This window comes from Dermacentor silvarum, chromosome 10 (genome assembly GCF_013339745.2).
Source record: "Dermacentor silvarum isolate Dsil-2018 chromosome 10, BIME_Dsil_1.4, whole genome shotgun sequence".
Taxonomy (NCBI): Eukaryota; Metazoa; Arthropoda; class Arachnida; order Ixodida; family Ixodidae; genus Dermacentor; species Dermacentor silvarum.
Genome location: NC_051163.1, coordinates 158,710,267 through 158,725,300, shown reverse-complemented (window position 1 = coordinate 158,725,300; position 15,034 = coordinate 158,710,267). Strand labels below are relative to the sequence as shown.

The following is a 15,034-nucleotide window of genomic DNA, read 5'->3' as shown; positions in this document are numbered from 1 at the left end:
GCGTCGGCAAACGCGGTGCACGTTCCGGTATGTGTAAACGGCTGCGTAAGGCGCTGTGGCCTCTCCCCCTTACTAGAGAGTACTGCACGTTTCTAACGCGTTTGTGCTAGCGTCCTCTTAAGCGGGAGATGGTGCAATTATAATGAAGGGCGCTGTTATAAAATAGGAATGACGTCACATATGGCGCGTGTCATTGGTGGAAGTCAATCGTTATATTTAGTGCGGCGAGACTGGGCGAATTACACGGAAGATTCACGGTTTACCGATGATTCCCTCCGGAGCTTCGCCCACTCATCATCATTCACCCCGTGGATATGCGGTGTTTTTTTTTTTTTTTTAGCTGTGAAGCCACGAACGCCGCGGTGAAGCCATTCCAAGGGCACTGATGTAGCAGTACCACATCGACATATGGATATATGGATTCAAAGGAAAGGAAATAGGCGTTGCCATGGCGCTGCTTTCTGATGCTCTAACGGATGCAGGGCTCAGAACCCTAGGTCCACGGGCGTACACATGGCTCACGCAGCGACTCGAAAGGAAAGATGCCATGAAAATTCGAAACAGATAACCGCCAAGTAAGCGTTGCTCTTGCTATAGCTAGCTATGGACGCTATGATGATGATGTCTTTTAGCATCTTTTTCAAAGCGGAGGGGTGACAAGTAATAGCATAGCCTGCTCGAGCTAATCAGGTATTACATAAATGCGTAGCAGCCCTGCATTTTACCTACATCTGCTTGATCTTTCCTCTCTTTATTAAAGCATCTGCTTTTATATTCAACAGTTACCCATGTCTGTCCCGACTCCCAATCTCTCAATCTCTTCCCTGCCTTTTTTTCTAACAATACTCTAAACTAGACGTGTCCGAATATTTGAAAATTTCGAATAACAAATCTAACATGATGTCGTAGTCGATTCGAGAATAGTCGTTTTATTGCGATAGCAATTATATGGACACTTCAACCAGATTTCTGCCGTCGGCGTCACCGTCGCCGTGAGGTTCCCTATAGATAAAATCTTCGCCGCGCGCCGTATGCCCGAGCGGAAGCGTGCGGGGACGCGCGCTATCACGGAGAGCGAACGCACTCAATCTCCCACGCGCAAGCAAGGAAGCGGGGAGCCAGCGCCGGAGGGAGCGGGGGGGGGGGGGGGCGCACTTCTACTCTGCCAACAACCGTGCTCGTCGCTCGCCCGCACCGTCTCTTATCTCCACACGGCTCTGACCTTTATGCGCCGTGCATTCGCCGCTCAGTTTCAGTTGAAGCGATAGACCGCACGTACCTTCGCCCGCTGCGGCGTATGGGCTTGCTGCCAGCGTTTTGACAGTCGTTGTCCGCAGTCATTCAATGCGATCTATTCATGTTTGTTTGTGCGCGCTCACACCACGCTTGTTCATTCAGTTAGTAATAGTCGGGCCACATTTTCCAACATAGTTTCGCGAATAGATTATTGAGTATTTGAAACTACGTATATCTTTAAATACTTTACGTCGTCGACTGTACACGTGCAAGCATAGAATTGAATCAAGAATGTGAAATTTCGCATCCCACCCACAGTGAACGCTGCGTCACTTAATCAGACATACTTTTCTGGCTAAACACGATCGCTCGCAATAAAAATCAGTTATTACACGCCATTCTGCAGTGGTATCGTTTGCAACTATTTATAATTGCAGCACTAGTGTCCTCTCATTGAAATAAACAAGAATATGTTTAATTGCAGTATACTTAGCAAACAGCGGCAGCATCTGTCGCAACAATTCAAACTAGAGAAAAAGTGCTTTATTTTTCACTGCTGCTGCCACAGCAGACACATGTCTGGTGGCAACTGGTACACACTGTTATATTGGTCAAGAAGTTCACCGATATAAATTGATAAACCGTGACCGCCATTTCTGCTAAGAGCCCTGAGTTTGCGAACAATAATATACTTAGTTGTTCCTAATGCTCCATACATACGCCAAGCACACACACGCCATATATATTCGAACTTCTCGGAATGTACATGCACACAAGCGCCATGCGTGGACTTCTCGACTGTGCCGCTGAATGACCCAGCATGTCCAGCGGGAAGAGTCCGGCTGCGGACACAACTCATGTATTACGGGTCTCTATGGGGGCAATACATTGTGTCGCTATACTTTGATACACTGCTAATCGCACCAACGTCGACATTTATTGTGATGTGTTCTGTTGCACTTTTTTTTTTCATTAAAGAGTGACACATACCAAAGTGGCACATAGTTACCCAAGTTGTCGTCAAAAAGGTTCACTGCAGATCGGCGCACACCTACTGGCACACACCCAGTAACCCGAACGGGCAAGAAAGAGGTTCACCCAGTGAGACCGGTAGGTAACGTACACCTTCCAGAAGCGCTTGGACGTAAAGTGGACGAAAGCATCAACCGGTCAGCAGTCGAGATAAGCAAGACATGTTTAGAGTGTTGGTGGAAAAAAGAAGCAGGGAAAAGATTGATACGAGCGGATTCGTTACAGGCATAGGTAGCGGTACAAGGTAGATAGAGAAGTTTTGAGGAAAAAAAGAAAAGGTTAAAGAGATATATACAATAATGCTAGAGTGAAAAACATGCATAGCATACCTGAGTAACTCAAGCTGGCTAGGTGTCTATCACCGCCCCGTTTCAAAGGCGATTCCAATAAATCGTCATCATCATCATCAAATAGCTGTCCATAACCAATGGGACTTACCGAGTGCTCCAAGTCGTCGTCAAAAAGATTCATTGAGGAGTGTGGTACATACCCGATGCTGCATACCCAGTTCTGCGTTCCCAGTGACCCATGTCGGTGTGAAATAGGTTCGTTGAAGAGTGACCCATAAGTGCGCATGCCACGTACCCAATGTTGGTCCAACGATTGGTTTCGAAGCCATTTCCCTCAACGCAGTAACCCAATGCTTTAACCATTCGACCACGGACTACCCAGTGACCCAGGTTGGCAGGATACCGTTAGAGACATAGATAGATAATAGATAGATATAAAGAGAGATAGATAAATCGATAGACAGATTCACAGTTAGGCCCGGAAGGTGCGTGAAGTACCTTAACAGTGATAATCGATTAAAATTCAGTTGACTAACAAAGTAAAATTATCTGACGTTTCGGAACCCGTACAACGTTTATTGACAACAATGCAGCGTACAAATGGAGTTGTGGCTAGTATGTATGTGTAGCACGTGGCGTAGTAGCACGGGTACAAGTCAAACCATTTTCGACACTTGTAGAAAAGAGTCTTGATCTAACCAACGCACTCATGGAGCACATGCACAAATTCAATCACTTTATCAACAGGGTGAACGCGTCAAATATTGCAAAAGAAAAGAATATGACTGCAATACTTCCGATCGAATCATTATTATACAATATCGAAAGAGCGGGTATGTGCCAGCCATCAATGCCACGTGCCTCAAGTTTAACTTTGCTCACTACGTCACGTGGCACACACATACAAACAGACCACAACTCTATGTATGCTGCATTGGAGACAAGGAACCTGTGTGTGTTCCGAAAGTTCTATTTTTTTTTTTGAAGTGTTAACAAAATGTAAAGCGGGTGTATTAATTGAAGCATTTGGAATAAATTGCGCAACCGCTCCAGTGCGTTAGCAGCGTAGAATGTTTTCTTACTATCCACAGATAACTATATTTACCTAGCACCGAATTTAAATTTAATAAAATATAGGGAGTACATTATGGCTATGGACACAAACTACCTATGCATAGGTACCAGGAAGTGTCAGACAGCCGTTATATGCAATGCTTCCCAGTGCCCCGGGAAAAGCAAACGACGCATCGAGTTCATATGTGACGGAAATAAAGGACGCGATAAGTTCCTATTTGACAGCAATGAAGCCTAAGTCTAAAGTTTGAGGGCTAATTGCGGACTTTGAAGTGAATTTGAGTGAATAAACGCACATTCTCATGGTATCGTCACAACGAAACGTGACAGCCAGTTGAAAGTTTCAGGGAAATGGGACTATGTTATTCGGGTTATGCACGGTCAGGGTTTTGAAAATATGTGATTCGATTACAGGCACTAGAAAACAATTGGTGCAGCTGCCCAAAAGAAAGGATGTCGCTGGAGAGGCACAACCTCTGTGCATGCATCTAATCCCATAGTACATAAGGCTATGCATACTCACGGAATCATGACCATGCTCGCATTCATCGTAAATTGATTTAAGTGCGTCAATTGACAACTATTATGACCGTTTCACGCATTGAAAACCGCGTGGAAGGTTTAACTATGTCTTCTCTAGTACCTGCTACCTACCGGGTGTTTAAAATGAGCTTTACGGAATTTTTAGAAATCGCCTGTGGCAGGTAGCGTAATTCTTATCAATGAGCTGGGTTATTCGATGAAGGGGACATAAGTAGCACGAGAAAGGGAAACACATATTCAACTAATTAACAAAAATTTACTAATAAACTTCTTAGTTAATTACTTTGCGACACACATTGCAATTTACGAATTGTAGCCGGTGAGCTTGACAGGCGTATCCACTTGGAATGAATTTCCCGAATGACACCAGCTTGGAAATACGCGCCATCAAACTCGCCGTAAAAATGCACTGTTGTTCCACTTACATTTTTACTGTTTTATACACTGAAGCACAAAAGTAACTGGAACGCCCATGTATTTCGTCCCACATTTTAGGAGATCACATCTCGAAACTAGTGTCATCCAGGAATTTCATTTCAAGTGGATGCGTCTTGCAAACTCGCCGGGTACAATTCGTAAATTGCAATATGTGTCGTAAAGTAATTAACTAAGAAGTTATAATTAGTGAATGTTTGTTAGTTAGTTGAATACGTGTTTCCATTTCTCGTGCTACTGATGTCCGCCTCATCGAATAACCCAGCTCAATGATAAGAATTACGCTACCTGCCACAGGCGATTTTTAAAAATTCCGTAAAGCTTAATTTTGAACACCCTGTATATGTTCCAGCCGATTGTTCGCGAAATTGACGCTCGTAAGGCTGACCAAATTCCTGGTTCGCGACCAAGTTCGCGACCAAGAGCCCTCTAAACAGAAACGAAACCATATGTTTCCGCATCCTGCTCGTTTCGCCTTCTTGGTGTACACGCTCGAAGTGCTCTCCTATCAATGTTTTGTCATTTGGCCGCGGAGCTGTCACTCCGGTCTGTGTAGCTCGTTTCGTTTATCTCTATTTGCTCTTCGCGCCGTATCTAGAAGTCCCCCAGGCATCAATCTCATCGATGACGACAATGCTTGAGTGTCACGCCACTTATACTCCGTTTTACCACTGACTAAGGAAATAAACTCGGAGGCGACGTTACGTCACACAGCCAGCCTTCGCAAGGCAACTCGCCGTGAATTAAGCAATCCTGTTTGATTTTTCTCCCTCACCAGCTCTGCCCAACACGTGACCCTGGCCGGCGGACTCGGCCCAGTGTGTTTGGTTCGTGGTAGATTTTAATCAATGAGCATTTGTTCGGCTGTCTTCCCAGCCGCTCCGTGAACATTTTCTCTCGGTATAATCGCGCAACGAGTCTTTCATATTGTAACGTATACAATTTTGTCTTCTGTGTGTTGGAGTGAGGCGGCCGCAAGTTGATCTTGCACGCGTTGTCTAGTCGCAGTTGAAAGCACGTAAACATACCAGTACATCATTACGTGTTGGACCGACTCTCTTGGCTTCAATAGTGTCGCGCAATGCTACCTCCTGCTTCTTTTCTTCCTCGATCCGTTTCACGCATAACAGGCAACGTTACATAGGCTATACAGACTTCTCTCGCTGCTCGGATTCGCGACAGAAAAATATAATGTCACATAGATATAAAAAAAGACGTAAGTATAATGCCATGTAGTTCAATGCAACTTTATGGCTAATACTTTGATGTCGCAAAATATGAAGTAAGTATTACTTGGAAGGTGTCGCAGATGTAGCCTTGTTTAGCATAAAACGTGTCGAGCGACACCTTAATTTCTGCTATCAGCAGCCACAGCGCACCGCCTTCTTTCGTGACCGAAACATAGTAAGTCGTACAGTGGAAGCACAAATGTCCACAAATACCAGGCTATTTTGCAGAACCTTACGTCAACGTACACCAATTTTAGTTGTAATATGTGCAGCACATTAAGCTATGGCACTCTATTGGAACAAATATTGTTCAGACAAATGGTGATTTGTGAATATACTGTGTTATAAATTAAAGTCATATCTGATAGCGCATATTTCACGCACTATTCGTGCAATATTATTTTTGTATGGACACCTTTAAAAATGTGACGTATGCTGTAAATCCTATACACGTCAAGAACTCAGCTTGGTACGGTATGCTCGCGATCATGTGTCCTAACAATACACCGCTGTACTGCAGAAACCGAGCTCAACTCGGGGCTGCTCGGGGCCTGAGAGTTCGGCGCATGCGGTTACATGAGCTCTCGAGGATATTCCAATAGGCCCGCTGGACGGATCCGTTCCGCGAGCCGAGCGCAGCAGACTGGAGAAACTGTCTGCGAGTCCTCATGAGCAGAAGGAAACACGGGAGACGTATTCGCAGTTCCACCAACTTCACATATTTTTAGAGTGTTTTCAATTTCGCAATATATGTACTCCTTTAAGCATTGTTTTAAAATCGTACCTTCAGCTACTCGACGATGAAGCGGATTCTAAATGCGTTCTTGTAGACGAACCCACCTTCCACCATCTGCTGCGCCGCCACACACTGTTCAATACCGATCGCGAAGTTCTCCGCCGTCTTGGGACGTTCGAGGCGAACTCTGGTCGCGCGCGGTAATTTCTCGACGTTCACGTGGTCTTCGAGTGTGAACAAGATGTCCCGCTGCGCGTACCTGGTGTGCATCAACAGAAACGAACACTTGCGCCTGAAAGGCCACTCGAGCGATTCGTCGTCGGGGCCCTTCTGAAGCCTCACGTAGAGCGCCAGGAAGCGAGCCGGGAAGTTGAGGAACTTGAACTTGCCCTCAAGCCTCAGCCTGTAACCACGCTCGCCCACCGTCAGCACCTCGCTCTTGAACTCCGGCCACGGCGGATTGCGGTACTTACGGAATGGCTTGACGTCCCACTCGTAGATCAGTAGGGGCTGCTTGATTGGCTCGGGCGGTGCCTCGCTTACGGCAAGAATCGACTTTGACTTCGAGCTATCCAACTCAGGGGTTGGCGTCGGTTGTTTCGCACCCGGAAGCTGAGGAGTGATATGCTGAGTCATGTGCCCAGCTGCCGCAGGAAGCAACATCGATCAAGAGAGGTGTCAGGGAATCTTCACTTTTCTGAGAAGAGGCCGTCTGCTCGAAGAAGGGCCATTCATCTGTCGGGTCAGTCTGCGTCCAGTCTGTCTTCGTCAAGAGTAGCAGCGCAGTGTTCGAGTCCGCAGTGGCGATATCATTGTTAACAGCAGGCCCCAAAGTACTGCAAACGAAGGGTGTCAGGGCGTCGTCAGTACGCGTTGAATACACCATTTGTTCCAAGCTCATTTTCATCTGGTTCATCTGCGTCGACCCAACATGTCTCGAAGAGGCTGCCTCGCCTCCGACTCGAAGCATGTCGGTGACGTCCCTGCTCCCGTGTGTCCAGTTCTCGACAGGACTCACTTTCCTCATATTGCGGTTGATGAAGTCGGTAATGTTTTTACGGGCCGCAGACAGGCACTCGTCTGCGTCGGTGCCAAAGGCAGTGGCCGAGCCGAATGTGTTTTCCAAGGTGAGGATGCCCACACCGCATCCTTCGCGGAGGTGAACCAACACATTCACCCTGGCAACGGGCTTCGCGCAGCAGCCGCAGTAGACTACATGGTAGTCGCACTCGCGGTAGTAGTGCTCGATCATCTCGGACATACGGCCGACGTAGGTGCATCCGAATGCCCTGTTGAGGCAGTAGGACTTGCACGAGCTCACGTACCCTTCGGACGCGGAGTCCCAGCTGACGCTTACGTTTCGAAACTCCTTGTCGTCGAACGGGCAGACTGCTACGGGCGAGTTGCGCATCAAGTCGTTCATGCAGGCAGTACAGAAGACGTGGCGGCAGCCAAGGCTGAAAGCAACGTCGGGAATGACGCTGCAGACGCTGCATAAGCGCTGGCTGGGCATCGGGGTGACGAAGTCGATGCGCTTCCTGTCCGCCTTAGGCGAGAAGCCAACGCAAGTGTATCGATGGGCCGCCATAATAGCGCCAGCTGCTGCGTGTTTCGCTGCTGTGACTGTGTAGCGCACCTGAGCGACCACCAAGAAAGTCAGTCCCGGCTATCGCTGTCCGATATATGGGAACAAGTATACAGAAGTGGGTCTAGATTAAGGTCGTAACCCAGGAGACGACGATAACAGCGCGCTTCGAATGTGGCGGCTGTCTCAATATCACGTAAGGAGATAAAATCGCATCGATGACGCAGTTCGCGCGGATGCGTTTGTTTGCGCTCCCCGCAAACCGTGTTTGGTTTCGCACGCACTAAGTGGCGTTTATCCAATGACATAAAAGCAGAAGCGTTCAATGCGTCTGGGACAGATGTGATAGATCTGCAAGGCATGTCGCTACTGCCAATACAGAATGGTAAATAGCGTATACAGAGTGCTCTTGCGAAGACTGACAAAAATGAAAACAAAACAGAGCACTCATGATAAAAATGAAATTTAAAAAGAAAACAGATTATCGAGAACAGCGGACGTCGAGAAACGGCTTACGCGTTCTAAATTTCACGCAAATCATTTAATTACACTAAATATTCTCTTTTATTATGAAAATTACGCTGCTACTAACAATGAAAAGTTTGTAGCTACTGCCGAGATGATTTCATATAATTTTTCAGATAGCGCGAAAAGTCCTTCCCATAGCTGCTTCTGCTCGAGAAAATTTCTTCTGTAATGAAGCAGAGGCGCCCCTGTGTATGTGCCGACTGAAGAGGAAGACGAAGGACCGTGCCGTGATCGCGAGTGAACCACGTGCTACGGTCAGCCCTTGCAGTGCCTTCCTCTACCTAGCTTTCAAGCAACGTTGTCAACGACAGTAAACCTCGTCGCATTTGGTGGAGGGGCTGATATCCTTCGCCTCGTCCTTGAGCTCCGCACTCGAACCCTGCCAACAAGATCGCCCTGCACTACGCCTGATCCCACCACCTCGTTGCCTGCAGCACCGGCTACCACTGTCGTCTGCGCCGGCGTTCCTCGTCAACGCGACTCACTCATTTTTAGTGGGACCGCCGAACATGACCTGGAAGGTTGACCCTCATCGTACGAACGTGTAAGTGCCCTTAACAAATGGGACGACCAGTCTAGGCTGACCGACGTGCCTTTCTAACTCGCCGACGTAGCCAAACTTTGGTTCTTCAACCACGAATCCGACTTAACAAGCTGGTCAGCGTTTAAGACCCTTTTTGCGGAAGTGTTTGATCACTCAGCTGTTCGTAAGCTACGCTCTGAACAGCGTCCACGCCAGCGCGCACAGCGTCCTGGGGAGATATTCCCCAGCTACATCGAAGATCCTCTCGATTTGCGCAAGCAGGTATAAATCACAGCATGTCAGAAGATGACAAGATCAAACATATTCTCAAGGGCATCGAGGACGGCGCATTCCAGGTGTTGCTGGCAAACAGCCCAACTAGCGTATCCGTCCTCGTTAACCAATGTCAGAGCTTTGACGAGCTGCGCCGCCAACGTTCCATCACCCGCCAGAACAATCAGCACGCCGATTCCATCTCGAGCATCGCGGTTTCTACCGACCGACTCGACCCTCTCTCAGCATAGGGAATATTTTATTCGAGAAGAGGTGGCCAGGCAGCTCTCTCTGCTGCCTCACAGCGACGCACCTACGGCAGCTTTGACTCCAACTCTACAGCAAGCCATCCGGAGTGAGTGAGTGAGTGTCAACTTTATTATTAGAAGGGGTAAGGAGTAAGGGAGGCTAAGCTACGTAGGCTGCCAGGCTGTGTTTCATGATGGCGGCTTCAGCTCGTGCCAGGACCCGTGTCTGGATGTCTTGGTCGTTGCTGGAGAGAAGGGCCTCCCATTGTTCGTTGGTGGGGGGTGGCGAGACGAGGTCGGCGGGCGGGGGATCTTCCGGGCAGCCCCAGAGGATGTGGCTTAATGAAGCAACGTCGCCGCACAGGCAGCAGCATGTATCGATGACACCAGGGTGGATGTGCGAATACACTAGGGGGCACGGAAAGGTGCGGGTCTGGAGGCGACGCCAGGCGATCTCGGACCGCTTGGGAAGACTGCCATGTGGGGGTGGGTAGGCGTACCGTTCGAGGCGATAGTGCTGGGTAATGTCGTGGTAGGTGACAAGGGGCTCCGGCACCGAGGCGTCCGACGCGGAGGGGCCCACCGCTCGGTCGACGAATCCTCGAGCGTGTTGGTGAGCCGACTCGTTGCCGGGGTGGCCCGAGTGGGCGGGGACCCAGATCAGTTCAATGTGACGCGGTTCGTCTTCCAGTGGGAGTGGACGAAGGAGCCGTAGGGTGGTAGGCGAGACGAGACTCAGATATCTGAAGCACTTCCTGCAGCTCCTACAAGCCCCCCCCCCCCCCCCCTCCCCACCCCATCCTATGAGTGTGCCGCTGTTCTACACCGACTTTACCAGTCACCCTACGTCGCTGCCGCTCAGTTACGCAGCCGTGGTTGCACGGCCACCTGCGCCGAACTCTTCCTTTTCATCGCCCATGCATCCGGCTTCATGTCCAGTTGCCCGACCGTCAACGCAGTTTTTTCGTCCAACCTAGACTGGGCGCACTCAAAATAACCAGCCTATCTGCTTCGCGTGCGGCATTGCTGGCCATGTAGTGCGCTTCTGTCGCCGCCGCGCCCCAACTATAATACGCATACCACCTTTGAAACGCCCAGCTACGCACCACAATACACCGCCACGCCTCCATTTTCACCGAGACGTCTTCACACTGATCGCCGGTCAGAAACTCGAAGTTCCCCTTACCCTCGTCGGTGATCGATTTCGCCCCTGCGTCGTCGACCTCCCACTGAAGAGGGAAACGGACTGGTGCAGTTTCCGAGGCAAGAACTGCAAATATATCGACGTTCACAAGACCTCAATTTTCGCCACAAAATGTTATTACAGTTTTTGTAGAGGCAATACCCGCAGTGGCGCTAGTCGATACCAGAGCCGCCATTTCCGTCATTCACGACAACCTTTGTCGAAAACTAAGAAAAGTGACTGCAGCTCTCTCTGGCTTGGCGCTCGCCACTGCCAGCGCGTAGCGAATTCACCCTTCAGCTGTATGCACCGCCCGTGTCGTCATCAACAAAGTTCTGTACATAACCGAATGTTTCGGCTACCGTCGTGCTCTCACGACATCATCCTTGGTTAGGATTTCCTGTCGCGTCATCATGCAGTCACTGACTGTGCGCGTGTAGAAGCGTCGCTTTTACCACTATGTGAGTTACTGTTGACCGGCTCTCCTGACTTTGCCGACAAACTCATTGTTGATGCCGACATAACCATACCCCCGAGACGTACGACCGGTGGCTGTTGTCCTGTCGCCTGCTGCCGAATCTGACGCCACTGTAGTGTTCACGCCGTCCGATGTGTTTGATCAGCGCAAGGGCATTGTTTTTCCGTTTGCCGTGCTCACTATAACATCTGGGGTCAACTGTGATGCTGACCACCAACTACTACTAATACCCGTTAAGCCTACTGCGTGGGGAGACCCCAGGATATTTTCAAGTGGTAGACTACGTTGACGCCATCGCTTGTCTCAGACTCATCGCCTTCAGTGGGTTTTGACAACTCCATCGACCCTGCTCTTTCCCCACCTCATCGCCGCCAACTTCTCGCTCTCCTTCACAAGTTTCTCTCTTCTTTCGACTGTCATCAAACGTCATTGGGCCGTGCCACCGGTGTTCTCACAACATCGACACCGGTTCTCACCCCCCCCCCCCCCCCCCTTGTGACAGTGCCCGTATCGTGTCTCCGCCCAAGAGCGCCGAATAATTACGGAGCAAGGGGACGACATGCTCAAACGTAGAGTCATCCGTCCTTCTCAAAGTCTTTGGTCTTCACAAGAAAAAAAAAGATAGCTCCATTCGCTTTTGTGTCGACTACAGATGCCTAAACAAGATAACGAGAAAATACGTTTATACACTGCCTCGGATCGATGACGCTCTCGGGCTGTTTGCAAGGCGCAGAATATTTCGCTTCCTTGGATCTGCGCTCCGGGTACTGGAAAGTTCCAATGGCCGAACCTGAACGTCTGAAAACCGCATTCGTTACACCCGATGGCCTTTACGAGTTTAACGTCATGCCCTTCGGGTTGTGCAACGTGCTTGCGACTTTTGAGCGTATGATCGATACCATCCTTCGCGGCCACAAATGGAAGGCCTTGTTATGTTACCTCGACGACATCGTCGTCTTCTCAACCGATTTTCTGACACACCTCGCTCGCCTGCATAACATTCTGACCTGTCTCGCCTCTGCCGGCCTACATCTCAACCTCAAACAGTGCCGTTTTGCTGCAAGCAAGCTATCCATCTTGGGTCACGTTGTCTCAAAAGACGGCGTCCTCCCGGACCCAGACTAGCTCTGCGCCGTTGCAGACTTCCCAACGCCCCCGTCTAAGCAAAACCCTCAGAAGCTTTATAACCTTATTTTCCTATTTTTGTCACTTCGTACGCAATTTCGCATCCATAATGACTCCCTTTACAAGTTTACTTTCCATCAGTAGCGGCATAGTAGCGTGGTCACCTATATGTGCTGCAGCATTTAAGCAGTTGCGCCACTTGTTGACCTCACTAACGATTCTTCGCCAATACGAACCTGCTGCTCCCACGGAAGTTCACACTGACGTCAGCGGAGTTCGCCTTGGTGCGGTCTTAGCGCAACGGAAAGCTGGCTATGATGAATACGTCGTCGTTTATGCGAGCCGTACTCTAAAGAAAGCAGAATTAAATTACTCAGTCGCAGAAAAGGAGTGCCTAGGGATCATCTGGGCACTAAGCAAGTTTCGCCCTTACCTTTACGGCCGTTCTTTTCACAGTAGTTGCTGACCACCATGCCCTTTGTTGGCTTTCTTCCTTGAAAGACCCGTCGGGACGCTTGGGACGTTGCGCGTTTCGCTTGCAAGAGTACGACATGCGCGTCATGTACCGCTCCAGTCGCAAGAACTCCGACGCTGATGCGCTCTCCCGCTCCCCACTGACGCCTGATTTGGCGTCTTTGTCAGATTCCTCGTCCATCCTGTCACCGTTGACCATCACTGACATGCTCACAGAGCAGCGCAAGGACCCAACACTTGCAATGTTACTTGACTACATTGCCGCTCCGTCTGATGTCCCTTCGACACGAGCACTGTGTTTTCCGTGCGATACAACATTCTATGTGGCCGCAACTATATGCCCGACGGTCGGAAATAGCTGCTAGTATTGCTATACCTCGTCATATGCGCTCTGACATCTGCGCGTCTTTTCACGCTGATCCCGTAAACGCTCATGCCGGCGTCCTCAAAACTGACACAAGGTTGCGTCAGCGCTATTATTGGCGAGGCATGTACAACTTTGTGCACAAGTACATTCAGTCTTGTACTGCATGCCAACAAGGCAAGACACCTACATAACGTTTCACAGGACTGTTGCAACCGCTACCATGCCGGGCTCGTCTGTTCGTCCGCGTCGGCATCGACCTCTACGGCCCGCTTCCATGCAGCGGGTGTAGAAATCGGTGGATTATTGTCGACGTAGATCATCTTACTCGCTACGCTGAGACTGCAGCTCTGCGGGCAGCGACCGCCCGTGAAGTTCGTTTTTTCATCCTTCGCAATTTTGTTCTTCGCCACGGTGCTCCCCGAGAACTACCGAGTGACAGGGGCCGTGTCTTCTTGTCGAAGGGCATCCACGCCCTCCTCGCTGAGTGTAGGAGCATTCACCGAAAATCGACTGCGTAACCAACGGTCTGACCAAGCGGTTCAATCGCACACTTGGCGACATGTTGCGGATGCATATTTCATCCGACCACTCCAATTGGGACACCGTACTGCCCCTTGTTACGTTCGCATACAACACCGCGATGCAAGCGAATACCGGCTTTTCCCCTTTTTTCCTTGTGTATGGCCGTTAGGCTTCATGCCCTTTGGACACTGTACTGCCGTACCAACCTGACACCACAGAGTACACTCCGCTTTCTGAAGTCGCCAAGTATGCTGAAGATTGCCGTCAGCTGGCACGTTCCCTGACTAGTGTGAGTCAAGAAGGTCTAAATACACGACATGCTCATCAACCACCTCACAACTTTGCGCCTGGTTCGCTTGTTTGGCTGTGCATATACCAGCCCACATTCCTGGCCTCTCTTCCAAGCTCCTGGCGCGTTATCACACTCCGTACTGTATCATCGATGCCACTTCACCGGTCAGCTACATCGTCGAGCCGCTCACAGTGTCACCAGACCTTCGTCGTGGTGGGCGAGAGACAGTACACATCAACAGCCTGAAACCGTATTACGACCCGCTCATATTCTCTGCGCCCTGAGTCGCCAGGCTGGCTACGCTTCGCACCCGGGGCATTGTAATGAAGCAGAGGCGCCCCTGTGTATGTGCCGTCTGAAGAGGAAGATGAAGGACCGTGTCGTGATCGCGAGTGAACCCCGTGCTACGGACAGCCCTTGTAGTGCCTTCCGATACCTAGCGTTCCAGCAACGTTGTTAACGACAATAAACCTGGTCGCATTTATTATTTTCGCGGAAAAAACTGGAACTGCGCATCGGAGTAATGCGTGCAAATATCCGGCTAACCGGCTATCCGGCTTAACAGGAGGGAATCCGGCCTTGAACACCGATTATCCACTTATCCGGATTTTTAAAAACGAATATGCACGATAACCTGTTTAAATAACCGGTTAGCCAGGTAATAGGATATTTGAACATGAATACGTGGTATCACAAACGCTTCATATAGAATCTTTGGTTCCTTCGTATGTACTACAATATCGCATTTAATGCGCACTAATTCATAGTCATAAAATAGTAAAAATCTGCGACCTTTGTCATGAAACTCGTTCGGCATAGTCATAACAGAAAAAGAAAAGGTAAAGCTTGAAGGATATGACG

General features: G+C 49.4%; 1 protein-coding gene across 1 annotated transcript; it reads right to left on the bottom strand.

The window, feature by feature from the left end:
- Positions 1-1,731: 1,731 nt before the first annotated feature.
- LOC119431967 (uncharacterized) lies at positions 1,732-8,235 on the bottom strand. Its single transcript, XM_049657087.1, has one exon. The coding sequence runs from the start codon at positions 8,161-8,163 to the stop codon at positions 7,153-7,155; it is 1,011 nt and encodes a 336-aa protein (XP_049513044.1). The 5' UTR covers positions 8,164-8,235; the 3' UTR covers positions 1,732-7,152.
- Positions 8,236-15,034: the final 6,799 nt, after the last annotated feature.